The sequence below is a fragment of the Juglans microcarpa x Juglans regia genome, chromosome 5D (assembly GCF_004785595.1).
Source record: "Juglans microcarpa x Juglans regia isolate MS1-56 chromosome 5D, Jm3101_v1.0, whole genome shotgun sequence".
NCBI lineage: Eukaryota > Viridiplantae > Streptophyta > Magnoliopsida > Fagales > Juglandaceae > Juglans > Juglans microcarpa x Juglans regia.
This window is the reverse complement of record NC_054602.1, coordinates 16,753,496-16,769,539: the sequence shown is the minus strand read 5'-3', so window position 1 is coordinate 16,769,539 and position 16,044 is coordinate 16,753,496. Positions and strand designations below refer to the sequence as shown.

The following is a 16,044-nucleotide window of genomic DNA, read 5'->3' as shown; positions in this document are numbered from 1 at the left end:
GGGTTGAAACCGTCTTCTTACTCATTCCTATCACTTCAACTAACGCGACAATCTTTTTTATTTTCAATTTTACCAAAATGAAAAATGCGTTGACATGACAATAATGATCACCAAAAAAAAAAAAAAAGGCGGCCGATCCTTTTACATACGTTAACGGTGATTCAAGCAACGTGATCGTAACGACATAATATAAATGATCCATATTAATAAATAAAGATTAAGGTGGATAATCAAACTAATTTTGGATTAGAATTCTTACCATATTTTAACCTAAATATTATTTATAATTTAAAGATAGAAATAATACTAGATATAATTTTAAAGTGTTTTTCGCTCACTCATTTTTTAAAAAGATAGGATTTGATATGAAAAAGTTTATTTTTTTTTTCATAGCGTCTCAAATAATTTATATTTTTTTAAAATTAATGATAGATACAGTTTTAGAATGTATAAATTTTATTATTTTTTTAAAAAGAAATGAAATTTATTGTTAAAAAATTATTTTTTTTAATATTTATCTATTTTTTGTAAAAAATTATACGTAAAATTATACGTAAAATTGAGCCCCAGCAGCGAGAGAGAGAGTACGATGTTTGGTGTAATTGTTAATGGACATATGTTAAACCGCCTATGTTTGGTTGGTTGGATTCTCAGTCACCGCTTTCCGTTAATATTGCGCGTTTTTTTTCCTGTTTTGGGTTTCTTCTTGTTGACCCTCTCTCCCTCCCTCTCTCTCTCTCTGGCTGCTCTTTGGATTAGATCCAACTTCGTCGTTTCAGGAGTTCTTATCCTTCTGTATTTATTTATTTTTTTTTCCCTTCATTTATTCTCTCATTTCTCAATTCTAAATCCCAAATGAGAATGAGCCTTTTTTCTTTAAACTAATAAAAGGGAGAAGGAGAGGAGAGGAGAGGAGAGGAGAGGAGATCAAACTACACTATATCTTTCAACCTCTAATCTTAGCCATTCTCAAGGTACCCTTTTGCCTTCTTTTCTTAATTCTTTCCTTTTAGATTCTGTCTCTCATTCCCATTACTGTCCACTTATTAACTTTCTTTTAAAATTTATTCTCTATTTTGTTTTTCCGAAATAAATTTTCTCATTCTTTAATTAGAAAATCAGTTTTCACTCAATTTTCCCCCCTTTTTTTGGGGTACCAGAATTCGCTCTTTTCAGTTTTGCATGTAATGAAATTTGCAAGTTATTACAGCATTTTATGAAGCCTTTTATTTCAACGTGATTTTTCGTGCATAAGCTTCCGTTGGTTCAGAAAGTGAAAACATACTGTTTTTTGGGGACGGCTGCCTACTCTCTATCTAAAGTATCGAATTTTATTGGTGTATTAGGGTTTCAATTTTGTAGCTAATGGAACAGTTCAATTTGGTAGCAGAATCTCATATAACTGAGGTTAGGTTTCTTATTCCGTCTATTAAATTTTATCCATTTGTCCTATATATTTGTTTTGCATCTTTCATGATCATCAGGTTTTAATTTTTTTCTTCTGTTCACACCTTTTATCAATTGTCTTATAATTAACCGTTCACACATAGGAAATCTGATCAATGTTTCTATCCATCGCAAATTTGCTTAGGGGCATTTTCATAAAGATATTGTTGTTGGATGAAATATATTTTTCGCATAATTGCATGCAGTGATCAAATTGTGGGTTATGAGAACATGATATTTTATCATCCATTCTTTCTCTAAAACTTCGGTTAGATTTTTGGTGATAAACCGAAGGCCTGCTCGTATATTTGGTGAGTCTGAAATTTTCATATAGGAGGTAAGAAGTGAAGGTGAAGTGTTTTTTCCACGGTTATCTGGGAGTCTTGAATTGTAAAAGGCATGTGTCCAATAAATTAATCTAAAAATATGATAGAAATCTTAAATTAGGTTCAATACTGAAGATTATCTGTTGAATATAGTTTTTGTGCACCGCACTTCTATAAAATATTGTTAATGAAGCCTGCGCAGTTGATCAACCTAATTCATTCACAGACTGAATCCATGAGTAGTTTCATAGTTCCAAACAAAGTGGGAAGATGTAAAGGGAAAAACTTTATATGTAATTTAGTCGATGGAAATTAGGAAAACTAACATTGTTAGTTTTAGGATGTAGCGATATATATGAATAGGAGATGCTGGATTACAGTTCTTGAGAATCTAAGACAAGTATCAACTTACTGTTGTAAAGTTACCTAATTGGATTATAGCTCTTGATTATTTTTGACAAGGAAACTGATTAAATAAGGATGAAAAAGGCTGCTATATCACGTGGTGATAATTTGACAATTGGTTCATTTTTGCTCTTAGTTGTATGACTTTGGATCAATGAATTATTTTCTACCACTTCCGCCACTTTAAAATCATTTTTAACTTTACTCTCACACATTTTATTATTACTACTGTCCTCTTTTACACGTGTTGTATTGTTGTGCCATTTCTGAATTATTCATTTCTTATTCTACGACCTGGTTTTATTTATGTGCTTTAAAGCCTGATTTGAAGCTAGAACACAGTTTTCATTGCTGAATATATCATTATTTTTTCTTGAACTTAATTGCCCGTGCATTTAGGTATTCTTATAGAAGAGGTTTTGCAGGATTATAAACACATCCAAAAGAGTGAAAATTCTCTTGACAGAAGATTTTTGTTGGCTATGTAGCTCAGCCATTGTAACTTTTGTGCTATTAAACTAAAACAATATTGTAAAGGAGTGTGTGGTTGTGCCATTAAATGGTATCAGTCTTTTGTTCTCCAGGGGATTCAAATAATACCATCGCTTCATGGAAGAAGCCATTTTTGGAAGCTCTCAAGTTTTTTTTTTGCCCTTTTAATATGGTTGATGAAATTGGAATCTTTGTTCTTGAAATATTAGATTGGCCTTATCAAGTGTAAAATTGTAGGGCCAATCACGTAGTTCCGAAAACATATTCAATCTGAAATGCTTTCTGAAGCATCTAAATGCGCTTACAATGGGTTATTTAAATGCTTTCTTCTCTTGCTGTTTCATTATGCTTACATAAGTGAGATAATCTTTGGTATGTTTCAGATATCAGCTAGATGGGATCCAGTTGAGGCACAAAGGCCTATCATTGATGAAGCACCTGTATTTTATCCAACTATTGAGGTATTCTCCTGTCTAGAATAAAGATCTGATGTGGTACTTTTTTATGCTGGAACTTCATAATTAGTTTGGCTTGGGTTGTGGCATTATCTCTTTCTTTACATGCAACTCTATGTTTGTTAGGAGTTTGAGGATACACTTGGTTACATAGCAAAAATTCGAACAAAGGCAGAATCTTATGGCATATGTAGGATTGTCCCTCCATCTTCATGGATTCCACCCTGCCCTCTTAAAGAGAAAGATATATGGGAACATGTTAAATTTTCTACACGTATTCAGCAAGTTGACTTGCTTCAGAATAGGGAACCGATGAGAAAGAAAAGCAGAGACCGCAAACGAAAACGAAGGAAGCACTCAAGAATGGGAAGAAGCCAGAGACATACCAAATCTGGTTCAGAAGCTAATGATGAGAAGTTTGGATTTCATTCAGGATCGGACTTCACACTCGCAGACTTCAAGAGATATGCTGATTTTTTCAAGGAGTGCTACTTTGGGGTAAAGGACGCTAAAGAGGATTTACACTCTGGTGAAACTCAACAGAAAAAGAGATGGGACTTCTCTGTGGAGGATATTGAAGGTGAATACTGGCGGATAGTAGAGCAACCAACAGATGAGGTTGAGGTATGGTTGAAGTGTTCTTTTAGTTTTGTGTCTTTTGTATTTCATATTTGTATGTATATTGATGCAAATGGTGTATATTTTGATTTCGTCATGTTGCAGGTATGCTATGGGGCTGACTTGGAAACTGGTGCATTTGGAAGTGGGTTTCCGAAAGCATCGTCCGGAGTAACCAAAAGTGACTCATATCAGTATGCGATGTCAGGTTGGAATCTGAATAACTTACCACGCCTTCCAGGTTCAGTGCTATCTTTTGAAGGAAGTGATATCTCGGGAGTTCTAGTGCCATGGCTTTATGTTGGGATGTGCTTTTCTTCTTTCTGTTGGGTAGGTCAATGGAACTACTTACAAAATCTCTACATGAATAAATGAATTGAATATATAAAAGCTAATGATGATGCCGAAATTTTTTTAACATGTACTTGCTTACTGATGTCCTATTATGTTAAAATACTTTGGGTTGTTTAGTATATGCAAAAACACTAAAGTGGAAGTATGCTTTCTGTATTTAGCCAAGTATCAGATGAATATGATATCATTGAATTATCCACACTACCTATGAACTCGGATCATATTTTGTGTAATTTTTCTTCTCATCAGAATTTAACCTTGTTTCTTTCTTCATTTGATTTGGGACAGCATGTTGAGGACCATCACCTCTATTCATTAAACTATCTACACTGGGGTGATCCAAAGATATGGTATGGAGTACCTGGAAGCCATGCTTCCACCTTGGAAGATGCAATGAGAAAGCATTTACCTGATTTATTTGAAGAACAGCCAAATTTACTCAATGAACTGGTAAGATAGTATCTTTGTGCTTTCTTAGTTGTTATTGGACCAAAAGTAGTTATTGGATTTATTTCTGTATAAATGCATGTTTAGTTATGAAATAATTATATGTGGTGTACTTTCTAGTTGATTTTCACTATATCTTGTTATCCATTTACATTTATAATAGATGAATGATGATAGCAATTTTGTAACCCTGAGTGATTGCACATAAAGTATATGCTATACACATTTTAAGTAGTGAAGAAAGGTCAAGACTTTTGTAAGCGAGCAAAGTGGTCTTACAAGACAATGCTACACTTCTTTGCTCAACCAATATCCGATATGCTAGTAAAAGATAGGAATAAGAGCCCCTAAATTCTATCCATGGAAAATGATGTGTAGTGTAATGAAATTCTTCTACCAGTGACTTCTTTGTGAGTTAATCTTATTGGACCTATACCTCTTTTTTTCCCTTTCTTGGCGTATTTGTTGTCATTTGACTGTCCATCTCCAATAAATGTAAGTCAGTCTCAAGCATTCCCCTATCACACATCTAACTTGATCCCACAAGGGCATGAGGGCTTCCACATGCTATCTGTCTCTCCTTTGCTTATAAGTTTTATGATTGTGTTTCGGGCATTAAGATTATAACTTTTGTCTTGGGACAGGTCACTCAGTTATCTCCTTCAGTTCTAAAATCTGACAGAATACCAGTATATCGAGCTGTTCAACGATCTGGTGAATTCATTCTCACCTTTCCAAGGGCATACCACTCTGGATTTAATTGTGGGTTCAATTGTGCGGAGGCGGTGAATGTGGCCCCAGTTGATTGGTTAGTACATGGCCAGAATGCAGTGGAGCTATATAGCGAGCAGTGTCGCAAGACATCAGTTTCCCATGACAAATTGTTGTTAGGGTCTGCTTTGGAAGCCATACAGGCCCTTCGGGAGCTATACATTTTTGGAAAGGAAACTCCAAGAAATTTGAGATGGCAAGGTCTTTGTGGGAAAGATGGGGTACTGACCAATGCAGTTAAGGTGAATTACTGTTCTCTCTCTCTCTCTCTCTCTCTCTCTCTCTCATTTATATCCAGAACTTCATGCACAATTTAGGGGATGTTTGGTAATGTTTCTCATCTCATCTTATTTCATTTCATCTCATCTCATCTCATCTCATCTTATCCCATCTCATTTCCTTCTTAAATATCACTCAAACGCAAACACTTTCAAACTAATCATTACAACTTTCCCAAACTTTCAAACAAAATACAAAAAACAATTCAACCTTTTTAAATCCCAGAATAAATATAATATTAAAAAATTATATTATAACAATATTATAACTTTATAATATTTTTATTCAACTTTTTCTCTTTCATTTTCCAAAACTCCGTAAAACATCATAACTCAAACCATTTTACTACTATTCACAAACCATTTAACTACTATTCACAGATTTCTCATCTTATCTCATTCCCCAAGCATCCCCTTAGAGAATTTACCACCTTTTTTTCAATCATTGCTACCATTGACAGACAAGGGTACGGATGGAGAAGGAAAGACTAGATAATCTTCCCAGTCATTTGAAGTTGCAAAAAATGGAAAGAGACTTTGATGTGAAGAAAGAGAGAGAATGTTCATCTTGCTTCTACGACTTACACCTATCTGCTGCAGGCTGCAAGTGCTCCCCTGACCAATTCTCATGTCTGAAACATGCAAACAATTTTTGTTCATGTGAAATAGATGGTAGATTTGTTCTTCTGCGTTATACGATGAATGAGTTAAACACACTGGTTGACGCATTGGAAGGGGTGGTGGATTCAGTAAAAGCATGGGCATCAGATACTTCGACATTTGCCTCTGTTAATGAGGTTGCTTGTTTAGCTAAGGTAGGTAATGATGGTGACACATATGGAACCAACTCTCATGATCAAAGGGAAAGCTCATCCTTTTTCCTGGAAACTGGGGAGAAGTTGAACATAAATGTTCCTTGCACTTCATCTAGTCATGTTTCTTCAGAAGTTATCCAGCCAGAGTCCCAGCATGGAGCATTTAGTTTAAGCACGCATCACTTCAGTATAGATAGTCATAATGTTATCATAAATGACAAAGCTGTGGTCATGAACAGTGAAAGTAAAGTAGGGCATGGTTTCTCTATTGATTTGAATCTCAATGTCATGCTTGATGAATATCAAAGTGGGTTGCTACATACATCTGATAGCTTTAATATCAAGGCTATCACAAATGTGGAGGAGGTATCTGTGTCAAACTGTAAACAAGAAAATGCTCGTAGTTCAGACACAGCAAGAGGACCAGTTCTAATGCAACATGATAGTGACCGTAATTTATTGGTTTCACATGTCCTTTTAAATGGAGACTATCCTTCATGTTCGAGACATGTTGAGCATTCTTCTTCAATTGTTGGAAACAAGTTGTTCGGGGTTGATCTCTCGTCTCTGCATCCACATTCTAAACTGCCATCTGACAGCTTGTTCGAAATTGAAATTATGGGCGGCCATCCAATACAAAAGTTATACCCTTGTATTGAGCCTATTAATCTTGGGACACTTATGTTTGGAAGGCTTTGGTGCAGTAAGCAGGCCATATTTCCAAAAGGTATGCCGGAGATATTTGCTGGGATCTTCTAAGATACCTTTTATTGATCCTTTCTATTTGTTAATTTAATTGAAGGATGATTCCATTGACTTGTTCTCAATTTTGGTTAACTTGTGCAGGATATAGAAGCCGTGTTAAGTTTTTTAACGTGCTCAATCCAACAAAAATTTGTAGTTACATATCAGAAGTCCTCGATGCTGGTCTACTTGGGCCTCTGTTTAAGGTGGATATTTTATCCTTGTTATGCTGTTTATAAATTTGTTATTGCTGTTTTGGGGTTTTAGTATGATGGAGAGTCAACACCTGTTTGGGTTGATTTATTTTAAAGCTTTTTACAAAGATGTCATAGTCCCTCCTCCCTCCTCTCAATCTTTTCTCTCTGTACATGGCACCAGAGGTGGGTGGGTTCATGTGTCTTTGAAGTCAGAGCTCCCATCATAAGCTCAGAACAGTTGTTTTGACCATTGTTATAGCTTACCTTGGACCTAGGTTGATATTTGAGGCAGTTTTAAGCATGGCACATCTGGATGGATGTGGTACCGTTGTAGTTAGATTGGCTTGTTTCTTTCAGCATAAACCTTGCTTTACTCCTATTGTCACAATTAGATTGACAATTCAATGACTTGAATCTGAAAGTGGCAACGGACTGGCCTGTAATGCAAATATGTCCGCAACTTTAGATTTGAAAGAGCCGTGTTTTTCTGTACACATTTAGATGGTGTAACAAGAATGGCTTTCTTTTCCATCAAATCACAAAATTTACTGGAACACAATATAGTAATGGATTAAAGTTACGAACTAAATAAATGTTGTAACTTATCGTATTTCTCTTTTATTGTTATATATTTTACCTCTCACTGTTGAATGAAATTCCAGGTTACTTTAGAAGAATTTCCAAATGAGACTTTCACAGATGTCTCAGCGGAGAAATGCTGGGATATGGTGCTCCAGAGACTAAACCAGGAAATTATTAGACAGAGCAGCCTAAGGGAACGGGGACTACCCTCTTTGCAACCTTTGCAGAATATTAACGGGCTTGAAATGTTTGGATTTCTCTCTACACACATAATTCTGGTAAAGTACTTTCCTGCATCCTTAATTGCATTCATATCTTATTTTGTATATAATCTCTAATCTCTACACCAATTGGGTTGACAACGGGATGATTATATATTCTTTTTTTTCACAAAGGCTACAGAAAGAGAATTTTTTTTGCAAATTAATTGGACTAGGTATTCTTATCCATCCCACAAGCTTGCCTTTTTACTCCATTTATTTCCAAACTCAAATCATATTCAACTCTTCAGTCAAGCAGATTAATCAAGTCCAATACTTCCATTGTCCCAAAGATGCCTGAAGTTAGTAATGATGAGTTAACACAACAATGCCTTTATTGTATTTGTTTTTCCTCCCAAAGTAGGTTTTGGTAAAAGCTCAACGTTTTCTGTTTCCTCCTTTTCTGGTTGTTACTTTCTGTATTCCGCATGATAATTGTTTTTTGGCTTGTTTGAGAGCGACTCTTGCAAGCACGAATATCTTTCGTTTAGACACATTTGCAAATGTATGCACCATGTGATTTTATATATTTATTTATTTATTTGCCCACGTGTGCATGTGCCTGCAGTTGCAGATACCATTTCCTCTTGATGTGCCATGCATCTGATGTTGTTAAACATTAACTTATGAATTCTGTGTTCCGGTTCTGACTAAATTGCCCTCAGGCTATCGAGGCTCTTGATCTGAATCATCAATGCGTGGAGTACTGGAATCACAGATACATGGTGCCTATGCCTTTGGGCAGCAATGGTGATGCTTATAAGTACTCATTGGCATTGAGTTGCTCTCTAGGAGACACAAAGGAAAAGGATTTTGGTATCAATTTGACTAAAAGGGACCAGAATAATCCATCTGAAGGACGAGGCCATTGTCTAATTGATGAAGAGTTACAGTTAGTACTATGAGGACTTTTTAAAGAACGCGAGCTCGCAAGAGTAGTACAGAATAGTGTGTAGAGTATTCTGCCCGTGAGTCCACGAAGTGCCGAATGGAGAGTGGCATTCACACCATTGATAGAGGAGATCCAGAAATCCTGTAGATAAAATAAGGAAGAGAAATAGGCCCCATCATTCTTTTTGGCTCAAGGTAGCTTCTTACTCCATTTAACCAAATAGGCATATTTTCTTTCAATGATCCATAAAAGGGGAGTGAAAACCTGAGCGTGAGTTGTGCACAAATATAGGCATGTGTTCATTCATGACCTTGATGTAGAGTCCTCTGTAGATGATTCAGAAGCTGTCAAATGATCACAGTTATTTTAGAAAATTTTACCAAGCTTTATAAATTACATATCCATTTTACAGTCGATGCAGATCTTGATACGGTTTAGGTTTAAGTATCTTATTGATTTCTTACTCCGTTTTTTTTTTTTTTTTATATAGGGATTGTTATACTGTAAAATTGCATTTTTTCGGCTATGTTTGGTAAGTGAGATGAGTATATCAAAACTTCTTATCCTTCCCAAACATCACTCGAACACAAAATACTTTTCAATTTTAATTTTTCAACTTGTTTATCTAATCATTACCTAATTATTACCACTTTCTCAAATTTCCAAATAAAACACAAAAAAACAATGCTAACTTTTTCAAAATTTAAAACAAAAATAATATTAAAAATTTATATTCAAACAATTTTTTAACTTTATAATATTTTTATTCAACTTTTTCTCTTTATTTTCTCAAAAGCTAATAAAACATCTTAACTCAAACTATTTCACTATTATTTACAGATTTCTAATCTTATTTTATTACCCAAGCATGGTAATGAGATTATACAAGGCAAGTAGAGGAAACTTGGCAAAAATGAAAAAGGGAACAGATTCTAACCGAGAATTTTAGAACTCTAGCAGCCCTAAAACCAGGGCTGTTGAGTTCTCTATAGGTTAAGAAAATTTCCTTGACTGGAATCAAGGAAAATGATTAAGCTTGTAGGAAAGCTTGAAACTGCTGCCCCTCATATCAGGACATAGATCTAAAATGGATATATTCATTATTCCCAGCTATGAACTTGGCGGCAACGAATTAAGATTGACCATTTTTAAAAGGGCGTATAGATTTTATCATTAAATTCTTCGAAATAATTAGAAAACAGATGGAAAAATTAACTCAAAACGGCAAAGGAAATTACAAAGAAAAATGTATTTCCATACTCGTCCATTCACGTACTTAATTCCATTTCTGTTTCTCTACAAATAAGCAAGCAGAGTAACAAGGTGATCATTGGTAAGATACGTTGCCTTGACCATATCATTAATTAATTACACATAATCCTGTCGATTAATTCACTCAAATCACGCTATATACTAAACCAAAAAGAGAAACTTTTCTTGTGAAATCTTGTCCGTTCCATATATAATAGCTGCACCTCAGAATCAATATATATATATATATATATATATATATATATATAAATTAGACGTGCGGCCTCTTAGGTTTTCCTCCCAACATTGTTTTCCGATCCCTCTCTTGTATCCTTTTTTCTAGATCTCTCTTTGCCCTTGTATGGTGTCGCCATGGCTTGTTTGGCTACAGGCGCAATAACTTTGCTCAGTTTCACAAGCAAAAGGGTGGGATAGTCTCCTCTTATGGGAAAGGACCATCCTTTGTTTTTTTGTTTTTTGTTTTTGACTTAGCCTTTTGTTTTGTTTTGTTTTGTTTTAATTTCATGTATTTTATCAATGAGAAATGCTATTTCAAGGACTCTACAACATATACCATTCACGTAGGATAATTTGATTTGTAAGATTCATATTTTAAAATTTATCTTCTAAATCAAATTATATCATGTGAATAGTATGTGGCGTAAAAAACTTAGAATAAAATTATCTTTTTTATGTATATGTTTCTTTATATTTGTGTGTCTAGGGACGTTAATGAGTCTTTTATGTCCCCGGAGACTTTCTCTGCGGTAGGGGGATTGAAAGATATTTCGATGAAGGGTTAGATCTCTTCAAAGTTCAAAGAGATATCATAAAACTGAAAACAGAATGTTATTTTCGATTGACAAATCACCAGTGTATTATATATTTATATTCTCGATATTCCTTTCAATATGACTAATTCTTTTTTTTTTTTTTTCTTTTTTCTTATAATTCCAGATAGCACAATAGCCTCCCAAGGGAGGTCCATAATCTTCCCTTTCTTGTTTGTAGTCCACTGTTTTGTGCGCTCTTACTGGGGTTTCATACAGGACCCTCATGGTTTTCTCCTCTCTTTGCATGAGATGCTATATCAATGGCCGAGAGTTGACACTGGTCAAAATTTCTTTGAATTTTGATAGTGTTATTAGTCTTTAGGACCAGCCACAACTTTCGGCTGTGTTTGGTAAGTTTAAAGACTACTTCACTACTATTAATAAATAGTTCACTACTTTTTTATTACTATTCACAAATCATCTAAAATCAACTCAAAATCCAAATGTAGCTTTAGTCTAAGTTTAGGCAGTTAAGAAGTGTACGAATGACAAAAAAAAAAAAAAAAGAGAAAAGGGTTAGGTTCACAAACAAATATCAAATAAATAAAACAATAGTAATAAATTGAAGTGGCTTCTTGTATTATATTAAATTATAAAACTCTTTTTACCAAGAAGTAGATCTATAGAGTCAAAATAAGATACATCAATTTGTGCAAAATAAGCTACATCAGTGTAAACCAAACATTTCTTAAAAAAAAAAAAAAAAAAAAAAGGTTAGTCAAATCAATCAAGTATACCTGCAAATTATTATTAGAAAAGAACCCAGAACTTCCCAATGTTTTGCAAAGTATTGATTTTTCCTCAACCCTTTCGATCTGAAATTAGGTTAGACAGCGGACAGCCTATATAGCATGGGAAACAAAATTTACACAAATTCATAGAAATCTGAATATACAAGGAGCTTAGACTGGAGGTTCTGTTTTTTCTGTAGCTTAAACTTATTGTTATCACCAAACTGCTCAAAGTCTGGTCTACTGAAAATGAGCATCAGGATTGGATTAGTTTCTTCAGATTTTGGCAACACAGCACGATCTTTGTTAAAACATTTGTAAAATTGAGGGAATGAACAAAGCCAGGAACTAAATGCTATCATTGGCAATAATAAAAGAAGTAAATAATTATAGAAACGTTTTTTCATTCGAAATGAATATGGCTGTACAATTATCCTCGTGAATCCCAAAGAGTGAGAAGTGTAAGAGACAAAAGAAACATTTTGTTTTCTAGCAGAATGGAAATATTACCCGCATTCATGAGAAAGAATACAGTCATGTACAGGATCAGAGCAAACTGAAAGCTTGTGGAAATATATGAAAATTAAAAAGGATTCTGATCGACTTCAGTGATAACGGTCTTTTGGCTGAGATCAAGGTTCCTAAGATACAAACCCACCAAAGAACGAGACCTGCAGAGATGATTGGCAATTGCCACCCCATGAATTACCCCAAGAAAGAAATACTCATCTTGGACCTTATCTCTGCCTTTGTGCTGTGCAACAGCACTCTGTTCTCCAATTCTTGGAAAAACTCGGGAACCCATCAACGAGCAAGAGGGTTCCCGTGAATCTTGAAAGCCAGAACCGCAGAAAAAATAAAGAAAACAATCGGAGACTCGCTGCAAAGGCACGCAGCATCTGACATTGAGTCAGTGACTGGTCCGCCTGGTGCAAAGCGCGGTGCGGGAGTAATAGCCTCCGGCTGCGGTGCTGAAGGTTTGGACGATTTGTGCAACCCATCACCGTAAGTAGCGTAGTCAAGAACGGCGGAAATGCCGTGCACTGCGACGGCGTTGTTGCTGTAGACGTCTGGTTGGGTGATACGAGAGTCGTCGAGGGTGAAGTTGGAGGCAGAACTGTTGGTGATGAGGATAGACTTGAGCGGTAGGAGGGTTGGGAGGCGAGTGTTGGTTTTGAGGAGTTGGAGGTCAGAGAAAGAGAGACGCTGAGGAACAATGTGGTAGGGAAAAGTGAAGGGGTCCATGTAAAGGGGCGTGACGTTGAGGGGATCTTCTTGTGGGATGAAGATGGTGGCGCTCAGTGGGAGACTCAATGGATTGATCGCCGAGATAATGTTCTCCAAATTCATGAAGTCACCGGCGCCCATCAGTGCGTCGATTATGTTGTTCAGTTGTTGAGGTCGCGGTGATCGTCGTGCTGGTGCTCGACGGGAAGGAGGAGGAGGTGGGGATGGAAAATGATGGGGAGGTGGTGCGAGTGGCGTGACTGATGTAGGGGGAGGTGTTGATAGAGATGGAGGTGGTGGTAACGGTGTTGGCAATGGAGGGGGAGATGGCGACAGAGATGGAGGAGGAGGAGGAGAAGGTGGTGTTGGCAATGGCGAGGGAGGTGGCAGCGATGGAACAAAAGGTGGTGGAGGTGGAGAAGGGGTGGTTGTGGTGGGGAGTAGTGCAGAGGCTGAGTTGATAATGGTGAATATGGCAAGGAGAAGGGGGAGATATGGGCAGTTGGCGGCCATGAAGAGTGGAGTTATCTTGCTTTCTTGCTAATGCTCTGTTTTCTTGAAGCCTTTCTTTCTGGGTAAGTGGGAATACAGAGATGCGAGAAAATTAAAAAAGAAAAAAAGGATCTTTCTGAGAATGGGATTTGTAGTGTGCAAAGTGCATGTGTAATGATCTATCTAAGGGTGGAAGCTTAACAAGATGGAGAGGAGGGAGAGTGAGCTCTTACTTTCTTGTTTTTTTTTTTTTTCCTTGGGGAGGGGGTTTTTTACATCCGACGGTCCCCCTTCCAAAAGACGCATCCCGCCAAATTACATATAGAGGGAGGAGGCTACTAATTTCCTGATCATGGATCCCGAATGAGAATAGTCTTGTGGGCCGACTGACTCTGGTACATTTATTAACTTGTTTAGCTCATTGCTTGAGCCTAAACCCAGCAACCTTTAACAAGACAATATTGGCTCTAAATCTTGAAAAAACATTAAAATGTACTGGTTTGACACCCATATAGGCATTTAATTTAGGTATCATTTGTTTTTATAACTCATATCAACTTATCTCATCTAATCATATCATTTTATTTTTTAAATTCACATATAAAATAAAATAAAAATTTAATTTTTCAAATCTCAAAATAAAAATAATATTAAAATAAATATATTCTAACAATATTTTATTTAACTTTCAACTTTTATCTCAACTCATCTCATCTGTGAAAACAAACGAGACCATAGTCTATTATATTCAAGATTTAAGACTTTACAAGACTTTCAATTCAATTATATTATCTAAACGCTGGCGGGTGCCATACGCACGAAGTTTGCCCAAGAGAATAGAAAAAAACAATCTCTTAGGGGTTATTATTATTATTATTATGACAGATAAAGGACCATGGCTTTAGCTTCAATTGAAAAGAGGGCGCGGAGTTTAAATTGACTCCAATTCGGCTTCAAACATGAGAATTTCTGGTAAGAAATTATTAAATTTTTAATTGTATTATATTTTCCCATCTCTCTCTTATAGTCAGGAGAAATTCTCTTTTTTTTTTTATTACCTATAAAAAATAATCTCTTATATTTCTCCTTTTTTTTATAGGTTTTTTATTACCTACAAAAAAAAAAAGGAGAAATTCAACATACTAGTCAATTTATAAACAGAGATTCCTTAAAAATAAAATACATAAAAGAGAGGGGAAGTTCAAAAGATAAAATGAACCATCATATTCTGTGGTCATTATACTTGGACAAGTATAGCTCATAAGAGATTAGAAAAAAAAAAAAAAGTATAGCTCATAAGAAAAATTCGAAAGTCACAACTGCAAGAGACGCTAAGAAAGTGGCACTAAACGACAACTTTAAATGTTGGGCTTGGCACTGGAGTTTCAATTGTTGCAGTTTTTTGCACGAAAGAAATGGCCACCAACATCATTGACAGTGCAGCAAAGAGTTCCATCTCTAAGAGGGAAACCAATTTTAGAACTTTTCACGACCAACTAATTAGATTTGTTTTGTTTGGAGTAGCATCAACGACAATCAGCTAATAAACTTATATGCTGAGATTGTATCTTAGAAGCCAACTAGCTCTAAGGTATAACCAAACTTCAGAAAATAAAAGGCGTTAATTGACAGAAAGTGCAAGAGACAATGAAGTGGTAATATATTGGTAGAAGTTGACGAAAGTACAAAAGACGATAAATACAAAAGGTGAATAATAAAGTGGTCATAAACAATAAAAGTGTTCGAGAAATATTATAGATATAAAAAGATTATATAAAAATAAATCTACAAATTGATATGATTTTATCCGATCCATAAAGTCAAGTTAATTTGTGAATTTACTTTTATATAATCTCTCTGTGCCTAATGTATTTCTCGAAGTATAAATGCGTTTGTATTATAATTCAAGAATAATAGAATAATTAAAAATAAAATTAAAATAGATAGATGTCAAGGTGAAAATATTTTACAGAGATGATAATTCAGCTTTTATATATTGGAATAGGTTTTGAAAAATGGTCCATTTATTGTTGCACAATACATCGTATCATTTCATGGAAATTGACAATTGAGTCTTCGTACTATTACCTTTTTCAATTCCTTAGTCTAAGGATAAAATTATTTGTACCAATTAGAGGATTATGAGGTGAAATATTCTAACTGTTTATAAATCCCAAAGTTTCACTGTCATATCCTATATACGTTTGCTGAGCTCCAAAAATAACTGCGACTAAGGTAACTTGGCAACGAGTGTGCTATTTTAAGGTAAGGAAAACTAAAAGATACAGAAGGTTGTGACTGCAACCTTCGTTGTTTTGATGCTAGTTTGGCAATGAGCCGATGTTTATATTTCCGTTTCCTTGATGTGCTTTTGACCCTGGTAATGGCCGCGCACACCCCCCCCCCCCCCCCCCCCCCCAAAAAAAAA

At 35.4% G+C, this 16,044-nt stretch overlaps 2 protein-coding genes across 2 annotated transcripts; one reads left to right on the top strand and one right to left on the bottom strand.

The window, feature by feature from the left end:
- The first annotated feature begins 565 nt into the window (after positions 1-565).
- On the top strand, positions 566-9,496 carry LOC121264696 (lysine-specific demethylase JMJ18-like). Its single transcript, XM_041167985.1, has 11 exons — positions 566-974; positions 1,347-1,407; positions 3,053-3,130; positions 3,251-3,748; positions 3,848-4,072; positions 4,385-4,546; positions 5,188-5,556; positions 6,054-7,134; positions 7,254-7,357; positions 8,011-8,208; positions 8,856-9,496. Exons 2-11 carry the CDS (start codon positions 1,366-1,368, stop codon positions 9,093-9,095), a joined length of 2,997 nt encoding a protein of 998 aa, XP_041023919.1. The 5' UTR covers positions 566-974; positions 1,347-1,365; the 3' UTR covers positions 9,096-9,496.
- A 3,205-nt stretch (positions 9,497-12,701) lies between these two features.
- On the bottom strand, positions 12,702-14,068 carry LOC121265745 (mucin-2-like). Its single transcript, XM_041169419.1, has one exon. The coding sequence runs from the start codon at positions 13,635-13,637 to the stop codon at positions 12,702-12,704; it is 936 nt and encodes a 311-aa protein (XP_041025353.1). The 5' UTR covers positions 13,638-14,068.
- Between the last annotated feature and the right edge of the window lie 1,976 nt (positions 14,069-16,044).